At 44.0% G+C, this 25,881-nt stretch overlaps 1 protein-coding gene across 1 annotated transcript in view; it reads right to left on the bottom strand.

Annotated features, from left to right (window-relative positions):
- Window positions 1-25,881, bottom strand: part of ITFG1 (integrin alpha FG-GAP repeat containing 1) — a 936,956-nt gene that overhangs the window by 14,087 nt on the left and 896,988 nt on the right. The window contains exons 15-16 of the mRNA XM_069216605.1: window positions 24,124-24,248; window positions 9,256-9,338 (exon numbers count right to left, since the gene is read on the bottom strand). Coding sequence (XP_069072706.1) covers window positions 9,256-9,338; window positions 24,124-24,248 — 208 coding nt within the window. The remainder of the gene's footprint in view (window positions 1-9,255; window positions 9,339-24,123; window positions 24,249-25,881) is intronic.

Below are 25,881 nucleotides of genomic sequence, written 5' to 3'. Positions count from 1 at the left end.
CATTCTGTTCCTCCAAGAGAGACACTTACTGGGTAATAAGTACCCTTTTCAGGCTCAATACGGATTTTCTCAAGTCTTTCACTTGGGGTACACCCAGGGGTCTAGGGAAACAGCTATTCTAATCTACATTAGGGCTGTAGGCTCACTCCCCGGTGGAAATCCAACTCATGATCCGCTCTGCCAAGTCTCGAGTGAGATGGAGGATGGCCCGTGCTCCCTTCAAAAAAAGCATACAAAACCTACGTTGATGAGGTGGTAGAGCAGTATGTGTTCCTAAACTGGGATTTATGTCTTCCCCGGTTCTCCTCTGGGAAGTCTATAAGGCAACCCTTAAAGGAAATATTATAAGCTATGAAAACCGCAAATGGCTGCAGCTGGTAATCGACTTGGAGTCAAGAGCCTGAGACTTCAAGACATTCTATTGCACAGATCAGAAAGCGGAACTTCTCAGAGACCTCGCCTACACTCAAGTACTCCTTCAACAAACACACTTAAATGAGTAGGGGATGATATGGCTAGCTTCCTGATCACACATGTACCAAAGGGGTGATAAATCAAGCAGAATATCACAGAAACTCTGCCACAATACACAGCATACCTTGTTGATTCTCTCCTTGTTTATCTCAGACGGGGAGGTGATCACAGGGGATAGAGCTATTGCTGCACAATTTGCACAATACTATTCAGTTCTTTATGCGCAATGTGACACTGCATGCCACAATATTTGACATTTTTTTGTACATGATCTACCCCTGCATACGCACTCAGACGTCAAGAGGCAAGTGAGGCCTCTGCAGCCATGAGCCACATGAATTTGGGCAAAGCTACTGTACAAAGACCAACTGGCCTGTGTTTGAGTGGGTCTTTTCTGATATGCATATATGTACATACAAGCGTTCCCACTCGCTGTTACTCTTTGCCATAGCCAAACAGCCCCTTGCGGAATGGTTCCATATTGATGCCCAAATAAGAGTTTTTTTGTGGGGAGTAGGATAACCTTATACGCAGATGATGTCCCATTATTCTTGGCAGACCCCGAATCATTCGGCCCACTGGCACTTGAAATCCTAAAAATCTTTGAGACATGTCTGGCCTCTTTACCAATGTGATTAAATTCTCTGTCTTCCCTACTAATGCCTACCTGGAAGATCTGCAGTGGGTTGTGGAGGTGCAAATGGTCACACAGAGCTTTCAATATTTAGCTGTGTATGTCACCCGAAGGCTTAAACAGCATTGGAGATTAATATCCAGCCACTAACGGAGAAGTTGGAGACTGACCTAAAGACTTGAATGGCACTTTCCATGTTGCTCTGGAACATCTCACCCATTTTAAAAATGGTATCTCTGCCACAATTTCTGCACCCATTGCAGAACCACCCTATGCCACTTCCCCTTTTTTCCATAAAATTAACTCCTTGCTTTGCAGCGTCTTGTGGTACAATAATTTCCAGGGCATTGCCTTAGCAAAATGCTTTCAATCTACACTTGACTGTAGCATTGATGTTGCCGACATTGAGACGTATTTCAGGGCCTCCCATTTAATCATAGTGATAAATGGTGGTATGACACTTCAGGGGACTCAACGTACACTTCCGATAAATGGGAATTTTGGGGGTATTGGTCTGCATTTTGCCATACAGAGGGAGACCCCATTCTTTTCTCCCCTTCCGATGAACAATGTAGTGCTCCAGTTATGGAGAGCCACTCTACAACAAATTGGTTAGCTCCAAAAGCTTAAAGGACAGACCCCCTTGTGGGAGGGGCCCAACCAGAGACAAGTGACTGAACTACAGGGGTTTAAGAAATGGCATACTATAGGCATCTTGACGGTAGGCAACTTAATGGAGGGCATGATTTCCAAATCCTTTCACATCCTCCAAGAAAAATTTGACCAGCACTGCAGTCACTTATACTGTTATTTGCAGTTCTGGCATGCACTATCGTCCCCCAATGTTTCTGATCTCGAAGACCTTCTCAAATTTAACCTGAGGCGAAGCAGCTCATGGGTGAATTACAAGATCATAAAGTGGCACAGATTTACTGCACAAATATTAATAATAAGTCTGCCTTCTTCAACAACCCTGCACCACAGGGGAATGAGGCCTGGGCTCCCTCAAGGATGAGGACTGGACCAAGGTGATGGCAGTTCCTAGGCACTCTGCAATACCATCCAGGCTATGCCTTATACAGTTAAAGTTTCTCCACAGGGCTTATTTTACCCGACAATGAGTAGGAAGGATGGGGGTGATATCCTCCCAGGACTATCTCTATTGCTCAGAGGTGGTGGTGACCTTTTTACACACGACCTGAAGCTGTTGTAGTTTACTACCATTTTGGTCCTGGGTGCTTTTTAGCCTGGGCAGTCCACAGATGGACAATACCAAAAAACCCCAAAGGACAAGTTATTTATCTTTGGTAACGCTCTATCTGGTAGAGAAAATACCCAGTTGCAGATTCCTTACCTTAGAATTTCCCCCGGGCATCACTGTGGAACCAGAGATAATTCTTGAGCAGTACCCCTGCGTGCCGTTAGATGGCATTGATCTGCTCTGCATCCGTCGTACGTGCCGGATATGATGTTGCGGGTCCTATATAGCCACCACCCTGGCGCACTGACGTCAGTTTCTTTTTATGACCTTCCACGCCAGAAGCGCAGAGCCATGAAGAACACTGATCACTGTGCATTAAAAGTAAGGCCCTGAAAGGGGAGTCCCTGCCCCTAGAAATCAGTTTGCAGAGCGAGGAGGATGGGTGGGTCGGTAAGGAATCTGCAGCTAGATATTGTCTCTACCAGATACTGCATTACCAAAGGAAAGTAACTTGTCCATCTGACAAAGACATCTAGTTGCAGAATCCTTACCTTAGATTAGATACCCAAGCAATACCATCCCTGGAGGTGGGTCTGCAAACCAATACAAGAAAGTCCTGCAAGACTGAAGGAGCAAAGTGCCTGTCCCTACAGACCTGACTGTCCAGGCAGTACTGTCTGGTAAATGTGTGTAGAGAAGCCCATGTTGCCGCCTGACAGATATCAAGGACTGGAACTCAGCGTGCTAACGCAGTGGTTGCAGCTGTTCCTCTAGTGGAGTGAGAACGCAAACCGTCTGGTGGCTGCTTCTTGGCCAGTACACAGCAAACTGTAATGCAGAGAACAACCCATCAAGAGATTGTTCTCTTCTGCAACCTTTATTCACTCAACCTTTATTCGCCCCCACATAACCTAGAAACAGTTGATCATCTACCCGGAACTCTTTGGTACGATGAAGACAGAACACCTATGCTCTTTTTGGGTCCAGGCGGTGGAGTCTCTCCTCTTCCTTAGAGGGATGTAGGGGCACTTAGAAAGCAGTCAAGGTGATAGATTGGCCTGCATGACATGACATGACCACTTTAGGTAAAAAGGAAGCCGTGGTACGAAACACCACCCTGTGAGGATGGATGTAAATGAAAGGTGGCTTCAAGGAGAGGGCCTGCAGCTCACTCACTCTGCAGGCAGAAGTGAGGGCTACAAGGAAGGCTGTTAGAATAAGAAGCTGAAGTGGACAGTTGTAAAGTGGCTCGATCAGAGCACACATCATGAAAGTAACAACCAAGTTCAAATCCCATTGGAGCATTGAGAACAGAGAAGGACAAAACATATGGGTAAGACACTTCAAACGTCTACCAACAACAGGAATTTCAACAAAAAGCGTTGGTCAGGTAATCGCAGGGAAGCCGAGATGACAGACAAATAGCTCTTGAGGGTGCCCAAAGAGAAGCCCCATTGGGCTAGAGAAAGAACAAACAAAAGGAACTCAGAAAGAGGGACAGAGAGGGGGTCAACAGACTTGTATGTACACCATGCCACAAATTTGTGCCAACTGCAGGCTTATACTGTTTTGGTGGAGGGATGCCTGGCTGCAAAGATAACATTACAGACTTCAGGCGGAAAGTCGCAAGATGTCAACAGCCACCGCAAAATCTCCATGCAAGAAGTCGGAGTCTGGACAAGTTGAGGTAGAGAACCGTCCCCGCTGCTGCAACAGAAGATTTTTCCAAAGGGGCAGTCTGATTGGAGGATCGATGGCCATGCTCAAGAGCTAAGGATACTAGACTCTTCATGCCCAGTCTGGAGCCACAAGAATTACTTGGGCCCAGTCATTCTCGATCTTCTTGAGAACTCTGGACAGAAGTGGCGTTGGCGGAAAGACAGAAAGGAGGTCTGAGTGCCACTAGAGTTCAAAAGCGTCGCCGAGCGAGTGCCGCCTTGGAAACTCCAATGTGCAAAACAGCTGACATTGAGCGTTCTCTGCGGGGGTGAACAGATCCAACCAAGGCTCTCTTCACTGCTGAAAGAGACCTTGCACCACCTGTGGATGGAGAAGTCATTCGTGATCGACCAGGCAATGATGGCTGAGTTTGTCTGCTCTGGCGTTCAGAGTGTCCACCAGATTTTGAACTACCAGGGATATGCCCTGATGTTCCAGCCATATCCAGAGGCGCAGAGCCTCCTGACAAAGGGTCCCGGCCCCCTCCTGCTTGTTGCAGTACCACACGCCGGTGGTGTTGTCTGACAACACCTGCACTACTTTCCCTTTGAGAGAGGGAAGGATTGCTATCAATGCTAGCCTGATCACCAAAAGATTGATATGGAGCCTGGATTCCACCGGAGACCAGATGCCTCTGATCTCCTCCTCACCCATGTGGCCGCCCCGTCCCAGGAGTGACCCATCTGTCACTACTGTCAGATCTGGTTGGGGAAGGGAGAGGGATCTGCCTCTGACCCAATTGCGGGTCAAAAGCCACTACTGCAGATCTTGCGCAATTCCCTCCAAGATCTGAACCATGTCAGAGAGATTCCCCTGATGCTGCGCCTACTGGAACCTTAGGTCCCCTCAGGAGCCTGCATATGCTATCTGGCATGTCTGATCAGCAGGAGGCAAGAGACCTTAAGGCCCAGAAGCCTCAGAGGCATTATCACCGAAATCCTTGAAACATCAGTATCATAGCCTGAATGTCCTGGACTCGCTTTTCGGGACGGTAGGCCCAAAACTACAGTGTCCAGAACAGCTCTGATCTAAGGGAGCTCTGAGAGAAAGTCAAGTGTGACTTTGGCACATTGATAGTGAACCCCAGCTAATGCAGGAGATCTGCCGTAGTCTGGAGGTGGGAGATGACAGTCTGGGACAAGCTCCCCTTCAATGGCCAGTCATCAAGGTAGGGGAAGACTGAAACCCCTAACCTGTGCAGATGAGCTGCAACCACCGCCATCACTTTGGCGAACACCCAAGGGGCGCTGGAAAGGCCAAAGGGGAGCACGATAAAGTGAAAATTCTTGTGGTCTACCGTGAACCACAAATAACAGCTGTGGCAGTGAGGATGGGAACACAGAAATGTGTACTACAGATCTAATGCTACCACCCAGTCTCCTGAGTCAAGGCAGATAGGACCTGAGCTAGAGTGAGCATTTTGAACTTTTCCTTTTTGAGGAAGAGATTGAGGGACCAGAGATCTAGGATAGGGCGTAGGCGGGAATAACAATCACAACCTACTTCTGGCACAGGGGCCCTCTCTATGACTCTCTTGGCCAAAATAGCTGTAATCTCCTTGCGGAGAAGTGTCTGGTGATCCTCTGTCATCCGATCGTAGGATGGTGACATGGATGGTAGGGTAGTCTCGGAGGGAAGGGAGTAGCCCCTTCTGACTATTTGCAAAACCCACCTGGCTGAGGCGATGGATTCCAGCAGGGCAGGTGAGTGCGAACTCTGCCTCCGACTGGTCCCTGATGGGGAAACAGCAGACTAGGAAGGTTTGGAGGCTGCAGCAGGAGGGGTGGTGGACTGGGCTGACCACTGGCTTCCTGATCCACTAGAACGTTGGCTACCATGTTCCTGGCCACGCAGAGTCTGGGCAACATGGGTGGCACTGTGGCTGGATGGAAGGTAACATGGTTGGGTGCCCCAAACAGCCACAAAAAGGGTGAAAACCATACTTAGAGGGGCAAGGAGCAGCTAAGAGGCCCAAGGACTGAGTCTGCTTTGTCTCCGTAGAGACAGGTGGCATCAAAGGGCATGTCGATCAGCATAGCTTGGTCATCCACTGAAAAGCCAGATGTCCTCAACAAAGTGTGGCACCTCAAGGTCACCACTGATGCTACCAATCTAACCGGTGAGTCGGTTGTATCCAGTCCACATCGTATTGTGAACTTAGCTGCGTCTCTCCCATCAGCAGCAGCTTGAGAGAGAATGGCCCTGGCCCCTCCAGGACCTGTGGCAGCACCTGCACAACCCTCTCCCATAAAGTATGGGACTAGCTGCCCAAAAGGCATGCAGTGTTCACCGACTGCAATGCCAGACTGGAGGAAGTATGCATCTTCCCATGCTGATCCAGTCTTTTGGATTCCCTATTGGGGGTGTGAAAGGGAATGCATCTTGGAATGTAGAGGCCTGGATAACCAAGCTCTCAGGGGTGGAGTGTTGGGTCAGGAATACTGGGTTATTAGGCACAAGCTTATGGAGGCGGTGATTGTCCTATTAACAGGAGCCCCTGTGCTGGGTTTGGACAAAGTCCCCAGTAGGGCATCAGTGAAGGCCTCATTGAGGAGCAAGAGGGATTGTTAAGAGGAAGCCCCAGGCAAAAGCACCTCATTTAGGAGGTTGGTCCTGTCGGCCACAGAAGACAGCACGGGACCCAGGACCTCAGCCACACTCCTCACCACTATTGAATATGTCACTCCCTCCTCAGTAGCCACTGTAGCGGGAGAAAGCATGCCAGCATTAGGGGAAGTGTCTAGACCACTCGCTTCACCCAGGTCCTGAGCCCAGTCCATGGGGTCATCAAGATGGTATTCTAAACGGTCCAGCAACCCCTCCATACTTTCACCTTACCCGTACCCATAAGAATAAGGGTCAGGATTCATCCTAAGGAACAAGGTCCCCATCAAACGTGGAATCGGCGCTGAGTGACACCAGTCCGGCTCTGCCTCTGAGTCAGCAAGAAGTATGGAATTGACACCAACCGTGGGCCTGGTGCGGATCCGGAAGTGGATCCCTGGGCACAAACTGGAGCCGAGGCCAAAGCCACCAGCACGGAACCCGAGGGGTCCCTTTCCGAACCCACGTGGCCCGAAAGCTCTCCAGCAGGGACGGATTGTCCAAAAATGAGGCACATGGCCTCATAAAATTCTAGGGGTTGGGCAGGGGTTGCTCCTGCTCCTGGAAACTCAGGAGGCGTGGTGCAGACCCAGCAATGGGCTTCGAGGACTGAGGTCTACAGCGACAACACTCCTTTTCCCGCATTGTGTCATCCGACCAGCTGGGTGAAGTTGAAGAAGGTTTGCTCTTCTTCAACTTTTTCTTATGCTTACCTGAGTGTCCCAAAGATTTTGAAAGTGACCACAGAGCGTGTGCTCTGTGAGCGGTCTCGGGACCGTCCTCTGAACTAGGAGCGATGTGGAGTTGAGCGCCGGGCCGCTCCCTCAAAGCCTTCGGATTCATAGCCTGGCACTCGGAGCATGACTTCGGATCGTGGTCGCACTCCAAACACCAAAGACACACGTAGCGCACATCCGTCACAGATACCAACCAATGACAGTAGTCGCAGGGCTTGAAGCCGTTCTTCCCTGATGACATCTTGACCCACCAGAATGTCAAAAAATCTTCAACAAAAATCAAAAAGGCCAGTCAAAAAGTGACTGTGGGGTAGCACTTCTTCAGATCTGCGCATAGGGTGGAGTGGAAAGAAAAGAACTTCGTTGGCGCACCAGGGTGGTGCCTATATCCGGACCCACAACGTCATATCCAGTGAACACAATGCCAATGATGGACGCGGAGTTGACCAACGATACCTAACGGTGAACAGGGGTACTGCTCCAGATCGAGACTGACGCGTGGGGGAAATTCTAAGGTAAGGAATCTGCAACTAGAAGTCTCTATCAGATACTCAATTCACAGAGGCATTGTTTATAAAGGAACTAGTGTTCATAAGTTTATTTCAGCACACTGTTGTGTATTTTGGGATAAATGGACTAAAGAAACAAACACATACCAAGCACATTGAAGAATAATGGAACACAATAAACAAAACCCTGAAAGAATCTGTAACAGACATATTCTTCAAGCACCACCACGCCTTGCCAGGTATTTGTGCAATTTATAATATTCTTCAATCGCTGTTGCAGCCTAATACAGGTTGCTATCCTAAACGTTCCTAAATAGACTGCATGATACCCAAACATGAGTCATCAGTTGTGTAGTTCTAGCATAATTCAAGGTTGCATATCTTTGAGTTCTGTGAAGTATATATCGTGGCTACTTTATTCAGTTTCCTCTTCTGAGTGCAAGATATCATTATTCAAACATCTGGTGATATGAATATATTCAGGTTAGTACATTTATTACAAGATAATCACAATATTTTATTGACAGTGGCTACTATTGTCTAATATCCCACATGTTTTTAAGTAATATGAATCCTCAAGTTCTGACACTGGATACTCAAAAGTACTGAATCGTTGCTTTTACGATGTAATTTACTTAATTAACAGCAAAACGTGAGAACATTATAACATGTGGTAATCACTTACTGAGTTTACTGAAAATAGGTACGTGTGCATTCAGCTGGAAAATGTGTTTTGTTAGTCACCTTTTCTGGTTGCTGTTTTCACTTTACTGTATCATTGCTTTAATATACTCCTGGATTTGTAATATGTCAAGCTTTAAAAATTAAAATAATTTTTTTTAAAAGAGGAAATCAGAGAGATATTCTACACATATAGCAGAAACAGTCCTAAAAAAAGATTGTCAAAGTAGATTTGAGTCAACCTGGGTGGCAATTATGAGACATAAATTACGGTCCGTCTTTTAAAGTTGGATTTTCGTTCTTTATTTTCCTGGGGATGTTTGTGTAAAGTAGATCCACAGAAATAAGCAGCGAATCACTTTACATAGAAATAGTACTGCATGCCCCAAGTGCAGGCTTTGGAAGCATGCAGGGACGGTTACAAGCTGAGGCATGTCAACTAAAGTTAAAGGAAATTAGAAGAATTTGAGTGGTGTGGAGGTACGAGAGAGATTAGTTCTCATCTCAGAGCAAGATGGTTAAGGGATCCTTGCTATTTAATTTAAATTTACACTGGCAGAAAGTAATATTTAGCATCTTTGTTTTTTCTTTTGTGCTGCATCCACAACATCTGAATCTGTACACCTGTTTCCTTAGTTCTTTAAAAAAATATTTGTTATAACAAAAGAAAATCGAGCAGGCAAACTTAGGCCTTACCTTCGAGGGGAATCATGGGGATATGGAATCACAATCAGTTGGGAATTTGGGATAATGGCTGTCCATTCTTGTTTTCTTATCGCCTGAAGGAGACAATAAATAATGGTTTTACAATGTTTTAAAGTCAACAGTAAGTGAGAATTTTAGTAAATTAATGCAAGTCACATTGAAGTTTGAAAAGCAAAATATTCAATCTACAACATGATAAAGTAATAGATGACGGGCTACCATAAACATCCAATGCGACTCAAAACCTTCCAAAATTAATAAAGAGTAGGTGTAGCTAAGCTCAGACAAGGCAGTTCCATTTACTTACACTCGGTAACAATCTTTCGGGTGACAATATCTAAGTGCAGATTACTCATCTTGTGAATACTCATGTGCGCCCGCTGGGGGTGCAGAGGACTTGGCTACACATTGCCCCTGCTGACCTCGATATCTCTAGGAACAGCAGCCTCTGCATTGAAAGGGCTGAAAGGCCTGCTCAGCTGGATGAGGAGTCTGGAACTGACTGATGGAAAAACGCACTGTAGGCACACAGAAGTGGAAACCGCTAGTAAAATTGCCTTGTGGGAGCAGAAAAGCCCAAGGAATGTACTGTGGCTCAGCTCTCTTTAAAGCGCTCCAATGCTGATTCAGTTTTACCATCAAAAAGTTGAGATCCATCAAAGGACTTAGCCATTAAAGATGCCTGGACAGCCCAGAGAAACCCGGTGATCTCATCAAGGCATAGTGAAGGATAACTACACTGGTACCTATGGCACACCCCATGCAATCAGTCATGGTCTTATCCCAAAAAGACTTGGTGAGGGTCTGTTACAGACATTTGCTTGGGACAGTCTGTGTACGGTTTGAACTCTGTCGCTTTAGAGTCAATATTTCCCTTGCACAATGATAATTTGTGATGAAAACTCAGTTAAAAAAAACAGAGAAAAGTTCTGGATCCACTTGTGAAGAAGCAGAAAAAAAGGAACTGATGCCAGCATGCAAGGGTGATGCTTATCTTCGGCTCCACATGCCACTTCTGGAGTGGAGCAACGTCAGGATGGAGCCACACAATGCCACATATTGGCGTACAGAGGTACTGATGAAACGTTTCCAGGTCAAGTCCAATGCCTGGGGCACTATTCATAAAGTAAATAATCTGCAGTTAGAAGTATCCATCAGAAATATATATTACCCATGCATCCTCAATGAGGCTCTAGTATATTCTGGTGCTCTTAAACTTCACATCAATTTTAGTGGTCAGGTGTTTATCCATAGGGATACGCTAGTGCATTCTGGTACTTGCAGTCTTTCACATTACAAATGTTCAGATTTTCTCTGCTGTGTCTTGAATGCTTACACAAACATCTCTTCATTGACAAACAAGCCCTCAGCTGAAGCTCCCAATTGCAGAACACAAGAAACCAAAAGCCAGCAACAAAAATATAATTTATTTTAATTTATGACAACACAAACATTCATAACATTACCACTTTAATCTCAATGCCAAACTGCATGCTGGAAATTGCACTACAAAGAGCGATTGCCAAAGGAGGTCAGATTATCTGCTCTTATGCACCAACATATGAAAATTATTATGGCTGAAGCTGCCTTGTCAGAGCCTAATATCACTTTCTTTTCATAAACTTCTAAAATTATGTTAGTTACATCTGATCTAATTCAGTGAATACAAACGCTACCTAGAAAGACACACAAACACACTCATCTCATCCCATTTCCTCCTACTGTTCCTTCCTTTTGTACTACAACACCATAAATTCCAGTAGTCATTGACATTATTGTCGAAGATAACAGTGCACAATGACTGTAACCATGGTGAAGTACAGGAGGGTAATTACAAAGGCTCTGATGAGTAGCTTATAAATAAAAACCACTTGTAAGTGGGTTTTCTCTTATTTTTAAGAGGTATGCAATGTTGGTCAATAAGTTTTGCAGCCATTCTAGACTTCGAAGCTAGTCAAGCAAGATCAATTTACATATCAGGAATCAAGAATCAGAATTCAAACCCATGGACCACATAACTTACAGTGTAACACGTTCAAATCAGGCTCTTTTCCAGAAAGAACTGACAAATGATGTATTCTTGAAAACATAAAGTAACATAAGAAGTTAAGGTGCCCTAAATTCACAACAATGAATGAATAAGTACAGAAGATATGTACTATGAATCCATGATTATTTTGAAGCTTTAACCAAAGCATACTTGATCACGGACAACAATTAAAGGGGTACAAATCTAGTTGGAGCACAATTTGCCACAAGTAGTGATCAAAGAAATATTTTGAATACAGTTATAATTATAAATGAATGTTTCACAAGGCAGGAAATACTTCTCAGGTGAAAAAGCAACAATGAATCTTCTGGAAGTATGAGTAACTATCAGATAAAAGTTACACATGATCCCTAATTTTTTGAAAAAGAAATCCTTGTCAGAACTACCAACAGAAGTTGGTTTTGGGAGATTGGAGGGAAAAGTGCAGGGCACCTAGCATATCACATTCTAAAGTACTGAATAAAAGCAGACCTGAACTTGGCATGTCTCCTTAAATCTAATAGGCAATGGATTGTGAATGTATGCATTAAAGCCCAGGTAGTTTTATTGAAGACACTGGACAGGTACACATGGTTGCAGAATCTCAGCCCTAGGCACCATTCTTATGGTAGATTCATGCATATTACCTACAGACTAACTGTTATTAGTCGTTTTGTATCAAATCTGAATACAATGTACAATCTGGAAACAGTATGGCATTCAATCAGGGTAACTGCTCTAAAAACATGGGGTCCTCTTAGGGATACATCTTGTATAAATATTCTCGTTTTTAGGATGAATGAGAAAAGGGAAACCATGGACAATGAAGAACCATAATTCACAAACCAGCCCTGAAAAATGAGATTTGATCTGTTAGGTTTCTATATTAGGCTCAACAAACTTGTAGTTGCAACATTCTTTGGGCCAAGATGACAGCAGTAATAAACACCATCTTCAAAGCTTGTCTATTGCATTAAATCCATACAAAAAAAGGAAAATACACATACATTTCACTAAAGTGAAACTAAAGGCTTTAAAAGAAAGGACTCCTTGTATCTTTTAAAAACCTACATCACAATAAGCTAAGCTGACCACTGGAGAACCAAAGTAGCTACTGGACAGCCCTTAACATACAACTTACTTACATTTGGTAGCAATCTTTCTGGTAGCTCCCCTATCTACCTGTAGGTTTTTCACATTTTGAATATTTTCAGGCTAGTCCAGATCCGGAACAATTTCAATAGCTCTCTGGCACCAGTAGATGGTGGTCGGATCCATTTTGGCATCAGGTACCACACTGGACATGATAGCACTGGAGCCAGATAGCCCCACCAGGGCAACTTGACATTAGTTACCCATCCTTTTTGTCCCAAGCCATGTAAAGCAGAGAGGAGGGCAGCACAATGTTACCAATAACTATGCAGGTAGACAGGATTGAGGGAAAATATGCAGATAGACCAAGGCCCATCAGAAAGATTGTTAGCAAAGGTAACTACATTGTTCTGATAGGTACCTTCTATCTGCAGATTCCTCACCTTTTTGAATGACTATTGTAAGGAAATGCCCCTGTATGCATTTTCGCCGCCACATTTTTGACTGATGCTGCTGGTCTTTCGACACATAATTAGCAAGGACTGACTTAATAATAAATCCCTTCTATATGGTACGTAGGTACCCAGGGCATGTAAGGCAGAGTGTCCACTCAGGGCTCTAATGTTTGTGCACCCTGTGTGTGACAAAGTGCAAAATGGCCTCCAGCCTACCACTGCAGACTGGAAGGACAGTGCTTTCACTGCCAGTCCAACTTTGCCATTCAAATCAAAGCCACCCTATCCCTTAACACTATATCTAAGTCTTCCATAAGGAAGGCGTATATAGCCCTGTGACAGGGAGCTGTATTTTAAGTAAGACATATATTATTGATATATCTTAACAGCAAAACTTCCAAATTGTCGTTTTGCTGTGGATAAAGCTAGTAGCCCCATTGGCTAACACAGGGTACCTGGTTCACATAAGGTACCAAATTAATTTTGGCATTAAACCTAACCTGATGACCAGGTCGAATTTAATACCACTATTAAAGGTAAGCAACTTTTAAGAAAGTTGCCACTCTGCTCCAGTTAGCCCAGCGGCCTCACAAAGGCCCTGGCATAAAAACAGGTTTCTGACCTCCAGGGGAGACGTGTGAATGACTCACAGGAGCAAAGGCAGTTGCCGCAGAGAGAGGTGTTACCTCCTCCCCCATGATGGCCAATCAGGGTGTTAGCCCAAAAGGCATGCTTCAAACGTGAAGCCGCCTTTGTGAGGGAAGTAGCACCAAAACCACTGACCAGGATTCCTTTTATTTTTGCAGACAAAGTGGAGAAACTTGCCCTCAAAACGGTTCTACCGTGGGCTTGTAGCCCTCTGGTAGCCACACCTCTACCATGGGCTACCAAGCTTCTAACAACCGAGGAAGGGTTGTGCCATCTTGAAAGAGGCAAGAATGTGGCACACTGAGATAGCCAGATGCCAGACATCACAAGAGCTTCACTAGGTAGGAGGGGACGGAGTATCCCATTGGCTGGTGACTGCGTGTTCCCCTCAGTGCACTTTCCTGGGATAAATACGGCACTGTGACCCTCAGTCCACACTGGAATCTGAGAGAGGACTGACGGAGGACTGCCCAGCTGCCCAGGAGTCACACATAAAGAGGCTACATGCTTGGAAAGACTGCACCTGCTGCACTTTGGTCTAGCAAAGTTTGAACTGTTTCTATGGCTCCTGGCTGGGGGGGAAAGTTGATTCCTGACATCCAACAACAGCAGTGAACCCAAAGATCAGTCGGCTGGCCTCCTGGAACCAGCTCCAGGGACACATGAGTCAAAGTTGCCCAAACCAACAAGTTGGTAGTCACCGCAGAAGTTTTGCCGATACCAGTAGCCGGGCACCTAAGAGGACAAATCTGAGGTAGCCAAAAGGTGCACCCAAGTCTGCCTGACCCAGGAGTGCTATCCAAGTCCAGATTTTTTACACCCAAGGGACACTAGCCCCCATCTAAGGATCTCACCTTAACCGCAGTGTAGACTGTCCAGTAGCCCAGCATCTGCTAGCTTTCTACTACATCATAGAGGAATTCGAGGGACCCAGATCTCTGTGGCCAAGTGCGCCGCGCTCCACCCATGGACTGAGGCGCACCCACAAACACCCCCCATCAACCGCACAACAACTGGAGCATACTTTGAGCATTGTTTGCCTGCATCCCTCAGCATCAGGGCCACTATATTGTCATCTATTGCAGTTGTCCTATAAAGGTTGGATGTTGTTTCAAAAATGCTCTGGTGATCAGATAACGGTCCAAAATGTCCACTCTGGCCACCTAGACCTCTGTCCTGTCGGAAATGGTCACCGAAACCAGGCCAGAGTAATCAAACAGTTTCAAACTTTTAAAAAGTTTCCTAAGTTTTTATTCACCAATGCTTCTTTGCGTTGCATTTAAGTGATAATATCTTTTAAAATCTGTATCTTTGGAACCCTCCAGTGGATTTTGTTTATCAACGTCTCTAAAAATTAATACAAATATAATCTATATTTATAAATTGGTGTCTTCTTTCTTTTGTGTGTCGTTGCTTTGTTATTGCGTTGTTTAGTGCTGCTAAATGATTTACACATTGTTCCTTTGCTAAGCCTTACTGCTCTCAGCCACAACTACCAAGGGTTGAATTTAAGATTAAGTAAATGTACCCCAATGGACCCAAGACAGTATTTGAGAATGTACTGCACGATAGGGCCCCACAGCCATATCATGCTGTACACCCAAATTTTCACAAACAACACAGAAATGTCCTCTCAGGTCATCAGTTCATGGAGACGGTCACACCAGACAGACCTGCAACACAGATAGAGTGAAATGCCGATCCGTTCAGACTTCTGAGTCTAAGCTATAATGTTTAATAAATATGTGACCAGAAGCCCACTTTACCGACTAGCATACGTGTGAGATCAGGGCAGCTCTTGATAAAGTTGCTGTTTTCTCTCTGGAAGTATGGTCTCTGATAGCATCCGGTGGTTACTTCTTGGCAAGGGTATTGTAAATCCTAATGCATCGCACAATCAATCTGCATGAAGTTGCCCTCTGGACAACTTTGCCCAATTAAGGGGACTACAAAATCTACGAAGAACTTTTCATTATACTGGAAACCTTCTTCCCCATGGTCTCTTTCATTTTATACTCCCATTGAGGAAGTGCACTGGGAAAGGACTCTGAATACAGTTTCATGAATGAGGAAGCATGTCCTTCTAGGATTTCAGGCAATGGGTGACCTCAGAGGAATCTAGGGTTCCCAGGGACGAGCTGATGACAGACAATTGAGCAGGTCACTGCTGGAATGAAAGATGGACTGGCCCATGCTGCCATAATAGTCAGAGGCTCCCTAAACAGGGACAAAGGCTCTTACAAGTACGCAGCCAGTTGAAGAATCTCATTCAGGATACTGGATCTATTTTAACCCAAACACTGGCGGAGCGACCGGAGAAGGGAGTCTAGGGCTGACTGATGCTGGGGAAAGGTTCACTGATGGTAGTCTCATCAGGCGTCTTGCAGGTTCCACACCAGAAGGAAAATGAGCTATAAAACAGTGCCTTCAAGGCCTGGGGGAATACTATGACCTGCAGGAGATTGTCACCGGGAGCCAGAAAAACTAGAATTCAGCACTGTTAGTGCTGGGGCAGAAACTGGCTTCAGTCCCGAAGGGACCTCTTGCATCTCTGGCTCTGAATACAACTCAGTCCATCGAAGTGGAATGTGGTGTGGGGAGGTCCTCCTGGAATAGGATCGGTGTCCAGGTGTAGGATCAACTGTCCTGCCCTGCTTATTGTGCTCAATGACTTCAGTAAAGGGGAAAGCATAGACTTTAAGCGGGAGCTGAGGGACAATTGATTCTGATTCTGAGCTCTGCAATTGCCAAATATGCTATAGCTGCCTTTGTGGGTTGAGAGTGCATGAGGACATTGATTGCAAAATTCCAAACTATGCTTAGGCTCCAGGCACCTCAGAAAGATTGCTTGAGGGTCCTAAATGGACATTTGTCCATAGAATGAAGGACAAGGTTTGAAAACAGAAATTGATATGTGTAGACATTCCGCCAAACATTGTAAAATAATTCCTATATTTTGTAGAAAATAATCCACAGAAAGCCACAACGCATCTAGTGTTGAAGGGTATGTAAAAAAAAAAGGTAACTGATGTCAAGGCCTCGGGTTAAGGCTATGTCACTCTGGTGTTGTCATATCCAGGCAATAACTAATGCCAAGAAAGAGCCGAACGCCACCTACCGGTGTAGGAGAGCTATTTCAATGTTTCCAGAAACAATATAGCAATTGGGGATATTCAAAAGGTGAGGCAACTGTAGTAGAAATATCCTCAGAGTACGCCTTTATGCACCAGCAAACATACTTTCTTCTCCCTCTGCTATAATTTGCAGGTGAGGCAGCAAATATATGTCAGGATATTCTGACCTACCCATACTCTGGTGCGGTCTCAGACTTTCTTATATGCGTGTACACTACTGGACCTCCTGGTTGCCCCGTTATGCTATATACTGGTACACAGATGCTCAAAACTGGTCATACATTAAGAAAGAACAAGCAAATGATATCTTGATTTTCCTTACCGCCTCACTGGTTAGCTATGCTGGACCTTGTTCTGCTGATCCACTGACCTGGTTGCAGATTGACTATTGCATGAATTCCCCTGCACTCTTTAGATCCAGTGTTACAACACAGGTCACAAAAGTTTTGAAAATCTGCCTGTTCTGCATGGTAACCCCAGATTTGTTTGCCTTTTGCGGCACCCTATTTTTGCTGGCTTTGTACTCTGTGCACTTTACCTCTGCTAACTGGTAGTATAGTGACTGTGCTTCCCTAATAAACACGGTCAAATTAGCATATTACTAATGGTGCTATTTAACAAACCTATAGGACCCTACTATATATGGTACAAAATGGACCCAGGGACTGTAAATAAAATGTCACATGTGGACTACAGCACCTATTGTGCTATCCATTAACAGTGACTCTGTAAAAAGAGGCTTCAGGCCTACCACTGTAGCCTGACTGTGGCAGTTTAAACTCTGCAATTCAACCTAGCAGAATCAACCCTTTTGGCAGGTTGCCCCTGTTGAAGCCTTGTGGACCACAAGGCATGGTGTATGGTAATGAAAAGTAGTATAAGGTTAACATCTCCTTAAAGTCACTAGCACGCAAAAGTTATTTGTTACAGTGGCAGGCCCAGCTGTCCTAGGTAGAAAACCAGGGAACAGATTAAAATCCTAATACTGTATCCCTGGAATGGGACTAGCTAGAAAAATAATTAAACAACGACATGTAATAGTTATTTAACTCCAATTTAATGGTGAAGTTCGATTTATAATGAATATTAAGTGAAACTAACTTTTATAAAATTACCTTTTCCCTGCCTGAGGTTGCTGGAGACTAGTTTGCATTGGCTCTCAAACCTCTGTCAGCCACTGATTAACATTTCAATGAAAAAGGAGTTAAATATCTACTAGGAACAAACAATAGCCTGACCTGAATGGACAGAAATGGCTCCATTGAACATCACAGAATGTGCAGGGAGGGGGCTATGGGCATAATTTCAGACATTAAAATGTCAAATCCTCTTATACATACAACACTCTGTCTGTGTCAATGGGTCATAATCCCTTTGGCCAAACAAGAAGCTGTGAAAGTACTTAACGTGCACAGTGATGTACACAGTTTTTTTTACTTTGTTTTGCTGTCTGTTTGAAGGAATGTTGCAAAAAACAATAAATAAAACATTTTTAAAAAAGAGCCAGATCCTACCTGAATGTCAAATCCTGCTTGACCGGTGTGCTGGATTTACATATAACACTTTGGGGTACACTTGAAAGGAAGGAAAACAGGATGCAAAAACAATTCTTATGTATCTAATGTCTGGTTGCTGGAGAAACCTCCTTTCATCTCTATCAGACTTGTGGACCCTGGATTTATTGTGGGAACAGTGACTGTCCTGAACTGGATTTAAGTGTTAGATGTGGGGAGACATTAGGATTACCATAGTGTACACACAGCACATAACCTCAGGCCCCAGTGCAAGTTTAGTATGGCTTAAAACTTTCACCATCTTGAAAATGCCCAAAGTGGGTATGGTTGGCCCCGAGAACTTTTACCCCATTGGTTAGGCCATTGCCAGGAGTCATTCCACCCACAAGCTCATGCCAGACATAAATGTGGCATCTCCAGACACCCACTTCAGAACACTACAGGATCTGAGGAAGATCTGAGGAAGATCAGAAGAGGACTGAACCTAATGTCTGCAACTTGAGAACAGCCCTGAGGAACTAGACCGGCTCTCTCTTGCACCTAGGATAAAGATGTAAACTCGAAGGGTCATAAGATTGACCCCCTTTTCAAGCTACAAGGACATACCAAGCTACAAGTGCCCTTTCCTGACACTGCTCAGCTGATCAGTGGCAACTGGACCTGGATTGGAATCTGCTGTTGACCATGCCTCATAAGGTTCCCTCAGAAACTTGGTCAGTTAATTTGCAGGTATCTTCTCCATTTACCATCAAACTGTAATTTACAGAACACCTTCTACCAATTTTATTAGTGCTCTTCTAAACATGATCTATGCCTATGGTTTAGACCCAAAGAACTTATTGATTCTAGGTGGTGTTAAGCACTGGGTGGTTGACCTCACTAATCCTACTATTTTGAATCTTACTGAATCGTTCAATACTCTGAGTCTTCGTCGACTAGTCTTGGAAGCCGCTCATGTGGCAGAACATATCCTCAATGCGATAATTACCGACTCTCCAGGAGTTCAGATTAAAGTTAGTACCCCACTAGCTTGGATAGACAACAAGGCCATTCAGTTCTCCAATCACTTACCTAACAGACCTCACAGCTCCAGTGCTCTCAGGACCAACAACACAGGCAGGGCCTGCACCAAGCTTTCTCCACATGCTTTCACAACCTTTTTGGACTCCTATACCCCTAAGTTTGAACACATTTTCGAAGATAATAAAATTAGCTTTGATAGATGCATTTCAGAAGCTCTTATAAACGTATTCTTGTGAAAACCATTACCATTCACTGTATTTCACCCACTGAACCACTGGTTCACTCCTGAACTGCTAGAATTCGAAAGTATATGCAAAAAAAAGAAAGGATCTAGTGGAAGAATTCTTATGACAATTAGGCCAAAATCACATATTTTAAAGCTCTACATGACTACAAAAGACTAATTAGATCTGACAAAGCTTCATACTTTGATAACTGAATAAGAAATACCACAAGCAAAACTTAAGATATTTTTAAGTATTTAATGAATTTGTCCATCAAGCGGTGGCTGCTACCGTTTCTTCTACTGCCTTTCTTTGTGATAATATGTTAGACCTTTTCAGATAAAATAAGTACTATCTTACAGGCCATTCAACTCAATTGTTCCTCTAGGTCTATACATTCTTCTATTATAAATAGTATTTCCTTTTATCCTAATACGCTGCTAGCCTCTTTCCAGTTTTGGTTGCACAAATTGCCAATAAATGTATTCAGATCTCAGCAGGCTCCTTCTGAGCCTCTGCCCAGCAAACATTTTTAAAATCTATGGGGACACCTTTCTCTATTCAGCTACGCAACCAATGCCTGGCCATGGGGGCAAGCTCCCACTTCCTAGAAAAGAGCTACTGTTACTCCTTTGCTAAAAAATATTTGGCAGACTCGTCAGTTTTGACCGATTTCGATCCATCTCTTTACTACTACTACTACTACTACATGCCAAGCTGATGGATATTTTATTACTAAACAGATGACAAATTTCAGTGTAGAAAATTACGTACTAGACTTCATTCAGGCTTGCTTTAGGCCCTCACAACAGCACAGATTGGGTACTACTGATGGCCGCAAATCAGTTTCCAATATTCTTAGATGAGGGAATCCAGGCTATCTTGGTCCTATTGGATCTCTCAGTGGCTCATGATACTGTTATACATGATGAACTAGTTACTTACCTTCTGTAATGCTCTTTCTGGTGGATACTCTATCTGACCGTAGATTCCTCATCTTTAACATATCTCCAGGCTGGATGTGGAAAGATTTCAACAGAATTGCTCCCACACATCAGCAGATTCTGCCTCAGAAGGGACAATGGAGTCTCATAAGTACCACCTCTGCATGTGTCTGTTTTTATTGACTCTGTCTGTTCCCTTGGAAGTAGTACCCAACAGTAATCAGAGGTACCCGTGTGCAGATCTGTAATTTGGGCCATTTTTAGATGGAAAACGAGACCATTGTCAGGAGGAGGGAGGGATGGATGGAGGGAGATGAGGAATCTGCAGTTAGAATATCTACCTTAAAGAAAGTTTCTGAAAGTTAAGAAAAAAAAAAACATGTTTGTCTGAGAATATTTCTAACCGCAGATTCCTCACCTTTAGAATAGATATCAAAGTAGCACCTCACAAAGTGGTGGGTCTGCAATGGCTCAGACCAAAAAGTCCTGCAAGACTAAACAGGCAATAGAGATGTTCGTTCATCCCAAGGACTTTGGTGGGTTTGATGTAAATGCTTGGAGTTTTGTTGAGTCAAGGTAATGGAGTTCATCTCCTCTTTCTAGAGGTGAGGTGGAGCGAAGAATGTTGGCAAAATGATGCAGTGGCCAACATGTAAAGCAGTCACGACTTTGGCAGAAAACTACCCTGGTCCTCAACACCACTTTACATGGGAAACATGTAGTGTAACAGGGGGCTGCACAGAGAGCATGGAGTTCACTCACCCAATGTGCCAAAGTTACTACAGCCAGGAACATAGACTTCAAGGTCAGGAGACGCAGTGCACAAGTGTTCATTGGTTCGAATGGAGTGTGCATTGGTTTGAATGGAGTGCACATGCGGCAAATGAAGACCAAATTAAGATCCCTCTGTAGTATCGCATGGGATTGTGAGGAAATAAATGAGTGTCACCCTTCAGAAATCTCATCACAATTGGTGCTTTGAACAAGGATAGGCGGTCTGGTAAATGTAAAAAGGCCAAAAGGGCCAACAAATAACCTTTAATAGGGCCCTTTGCAATCCCTTGCTGAGCCAGAGATAAAATAAACAACAAGACATCAGACTGTTTGGGCTGTAAAAAGTCCTCATTTAGGGGGTGGGGCCACACCATGCAACAAACGTAACCCAGTGCCTGGTGTACACAGACTTTGTAGAGGTACTCCTTGAAGCAAGGATGACATCCACAACTTGGGGAAGAAGACTGAACATAGTCACTTGCACCATTCAATCTCCATACATGGAGGTGCAGACTGAGTAGGTCTGGCTGCATCGCCCTGCCCTGCATAGCAGATCCTGCGTACGTGGAAGCTTGATCAGAGAACAGATGCTCATCCCAGAAGTTCGAGATACCATACTCTGGAAGCCACTAGGATGGCTTGATGCGGTTGTTCCTGATCTTCTTCAGAACTCTGGGCACAAGAGACAGAGGTAGTAAGGCATACAGACGTCCCATGCTCTACTCTAGCCAGCATGCATTTTGCAGAGAGAGCCTTCTTGAAAATTCCAGCACCCAAAGGTTTTGACACAGCATGTTTTTGGGTGCTCCCCGTTGCTGGCAACTCGCCTGAGCCACCTAGGAGTGTAATCGCCATTCATGATCCACCAAGCACAATCAGTGAGCTCACCCACCCCAGCAGTTAAAGAATCAGCACCATCCATGAAAGAGACCCGCACGTCACCAGAGAAGTGCTGTGGTATGCAAGGAATGAAAATGTGTCTTCTGCGTTAATCTGTTTTAAAGCTCTCTTGCTTCCTCTGCATGCCTCGGTTAGGTGTGGAAAACATGCAATTTACTGACAACAGTATGTTACCCAGCACCATATATAGACTGCCACAAACAGACCCATTTAGTGAAAGTTCATTTCGCTGCTAACACAACATCCAGGCCAATTTGCTAAATATCGATGTGAGACCAAATACATGGCTGGGTGAAAGTGAAAATGTTCCCCTTCCAATTAAAAGCACAGGAAATGCAGATGGCGGCCGCTTAAAGGGTTGTGATAGCTGATGTCTTGCTAATTAACAGTTACTCCTGTAGTTCTAAAGTTTGGAAACCAAGCCTTCAATAATTGTTTCACAAGTCTTACATCTAGAATAGAACAAAGACCTGCATCCTTTCGTGGAACGATGAGGTACGTGAAGTAGCACCCTTCAAGTGCTCTTTCATTGGCACACCTTCCTCTGGGTCATTGCAAAGCCCCTTGTTCCTTCTTCAAATTGTTCAGGTGAATGGAAAAGAAGGGAGTAGAGGGAGATAGGAGATAACCTCCAGAACAACAGGACATACCAAAACGGAAGTACTTGCATACTTATAGGAACAGCAAGACTTCCCTGAATGCATCACCGGGAACTGCATTACAAAAAGGTAAGCCCTTGGACTGTGCATAAGGCTTTTCTTTAAGTGCCTGTCATGTCCAAGAGAGCTCTGTGGAAGGCATGTTACATCACACTGCAAGAATCTATCTAGCTTCTTTAAGCTGACCATAAAAAAGAAGACACCAAAAGCTGCGGACACTAGGCCAACTACACTTTTAATGGAATAGGAGTATGCATATTCTGGAGGAGTTGGGCAAGGGAATGTGAGCTATACTCATTCACTGTGACCTGTAGGTTGCTGATGATACAGTGGCTCACAGATGCTGCTGAATGATGAGTGGAAGACCTTTGCTCATTTTTAGCTGGGGACTTTCCTGCCAACCGCATCTAACAAGTTAAATCACCAGAGGTAACTTCTCTACCCTAGCCACGCTCTGGCATTGGCATCACACGTGGCTCCTTGCTTTCCTTAATACTTTCAATTCTTTTATGGAACCCCTGCCTGAAGAGTTCATGCATTTTGACAATAACTTCTAAATGAAAGCAGATGACAGAGTTAGTAGCACAGTTTATACAGCAGAACCCTAATACACACATCATCATACCACCCAGACATCCAATTTCTCACGGCAGAAAGAAGACTAACAAGTGCAATGCAGAAAAAACGAAATTCTTGTTCTCAGCACACTGTGACCACCCAAACCACCATAATAATGACCAGATAATCCGGGGCAGCTTCCATCTCCAATCTCCACAACTAGGCAGTTCAACTCGGTGACTAGCTATAGTTCTTGAAGCAAGTGAACAACACAGTAACATCTTGCAACTGTAGTTTAACGTGGTTAAAATGTTCCTTCCCTTTTTCACATTCTTACATGGCTCTCTTCTCACTATGAGTTGAGTCTGCACCAACCACTATATGCTTTAACTTACATATAAACGCCTGATCACCATTAGGCCACCTGCCTAGGAAACAGAGGAAAGGGATACTCTACAAGCATGTCGCTAATACTGTCAAACTCTCTAATCCGTATTCAGACGAAATGCCCCAAAAATATCTAGCTGGCCTACGCTTCATGGTCCTTACACCAATTCTTCCCTACTCTTCTAAAATGGCAGACACAGACAAACTAGATGACAGACAGGTCACCAATAAACTGAACTGAGACTATCCCCTTTTTTCCTAATTCCCTCGCAGCCCTTCCACTCTGCATCACCAACCTTTCAGTAATCAACACTCTGAAGTGGATTGGTCTACACAAGTGTGACACAAAGGTACAATTCGAAAAATATATTCTTGACAAATATTTTCAAACACTGGGGGTGCAGTTCACAAATTCTACAAAGTATGGAATTATTCCTCTTTGAACATTAGATAATAATAATAATAATGGTTGGCATTTGCATTTTCCCATAATATAAACAGATTTTTTTTTTACTTACCATTTCCCCTATAGCACGAGGAATGCCGACATACAGATGGTCAAGGAAGTTAGCACTGCGTCCCAAGCCAAGTACGTTGTACGGCAGCTGCAGAGCAGAGTGAGCTGTCTGACTCAACTGTCCAACTGTAATGAAGCAAATAATGGACATGCTGAAAAAAATCTGACTTTACACCATTCCCTTCATAGTTTGAATATTACTTTTCAGCTGAACATTGCAACACTACCAAGATGATACGCCATAGCCTAGATAGCTGAGTGTTTGTTGAGCAAGGTCTGAAACCCACTAAGACCAATCCAGGCTTTTGAAGGTCCAAGGTCAATAAATTAAGTCCCATTGGGTTGGGGTAATAATACCGGCTATATGAAGCACTACAAAACAGCTAAATATGAAGCAGACAGACTATATAAGGAACGTATACAAAAATTATCAAAACTAATGTAGATTTTCCTAGTTTTAATGACGGAAAGTCTTAATTTTATTAAAGACACGGAGGCGAGTATTATGCATTCTTTTCTTGCTTTAATTAAAACAGCAGCGAAAGAAGAAAACAACAATTCCCATAAGCCTGGTAGAAACCAGCCAATGGGAAACAAAAGGTAGTCCAATACCAATAACCAATAAATGACCACATAAGCCATTATGACGTAACTGGACTGCGAACAGCCCTCTTTTCTTGCACTAAAATCAGCTGTTACGAAACAAAGGAATTATAGCTGCCAAAATTAACAGAGCCATGATGAATGACAACAACTCGGTGCAGAAGTTCATGAGGCCAGGAAACTGCCGATGAAGGGAGGCACACTGATGATCCGCCAAGCAGAGAAGATGAAATGGAGGAAGCTTTGATGATGATGATCCATCCGTATCATAAGAAAATGGCTTAAGTAGAAGGTTGAACCGCTGGTGCCACTAAAGGGAGGGAAGACAAATAAACAACAGTAGTTATCAGGAAAACAACGGGTGGGATAATACTCGCCTCCGTGTCTTTAATAAAATTAAGACTTTCCGTCATTAAAACTAGGAAAATCTATATTTTATGACAAGACCGGAGGCTCCTATTATGCATGTTTAAAGCGAATTAATAACATTCATAATCGTATTATCAACTGGTTTACAATAGAAAACTTTAAACACATTGTCATTAGACCAATCTGCAGATCTAAGAATGTCCTCTAGACGTGATCCTGCCCAAAAGGCCTTGGATGCCATGGCACCCCTGGAAGAATGGGCTCCGAAAATGGAAGTGTCGATGCCAGCCAATGACATAACCCACTTGACCCAACGAGCCAAGGTAGCCGCGGATACGGGCTTGTGAGGCTTCTGAAAGGAAATAAGGAGTTGGGAAGATGAGGACGTTCTTAAATGCGCAGTCATATGCTCATATACTTTCAAACATTTTGCTACACATAATTTGGGATGATCAGGGAAATAAGGGTAAAAAACAGAATGTAAATTTGTTTTTGTTCTTCTAGAAATAGTAAATAATACTCCAGAAGGAGTAAACTGGCGAGAAGAAATATCTAAAGCTTTGACATCAGAAATTCGTTTAAGCGATACCAGGCACAATAACATGGTGAGTTTAGCCGATAACATCTTTAAAGTAAGAGCCGGGTTATCAGGCCAGGAAAGAAAGAAATTGAGTACAATATTAACATCCCACAAAATTCTGTATTTAGGAAGAGGAGGATTAGAAAATTTTTACTCCCTTTAGAAGTCGGCAAATAAGCGGGTGTTCTCCCACTGGCCTTCCATTGA

The sequence above is a fragment of the Pleurodeles waltl genome, chromosome 12, assembly GCF_031143425.1.
Source record: "Pleurodeles waltl isolate 20211129_DDA chromosome 12, aPleWal1.hap1.20221129, whole genome shotgun sequence".
NCBI classification, from domain to species: Eukaryota; Metazoa; Chordata; class Amphibia; order Caudata; family Salamandridae; genus Pleurodeles; species Pleurodeles waltl.
This window is presented reverse-complemented; position numbering and strand designations above follow the sequence as displayed.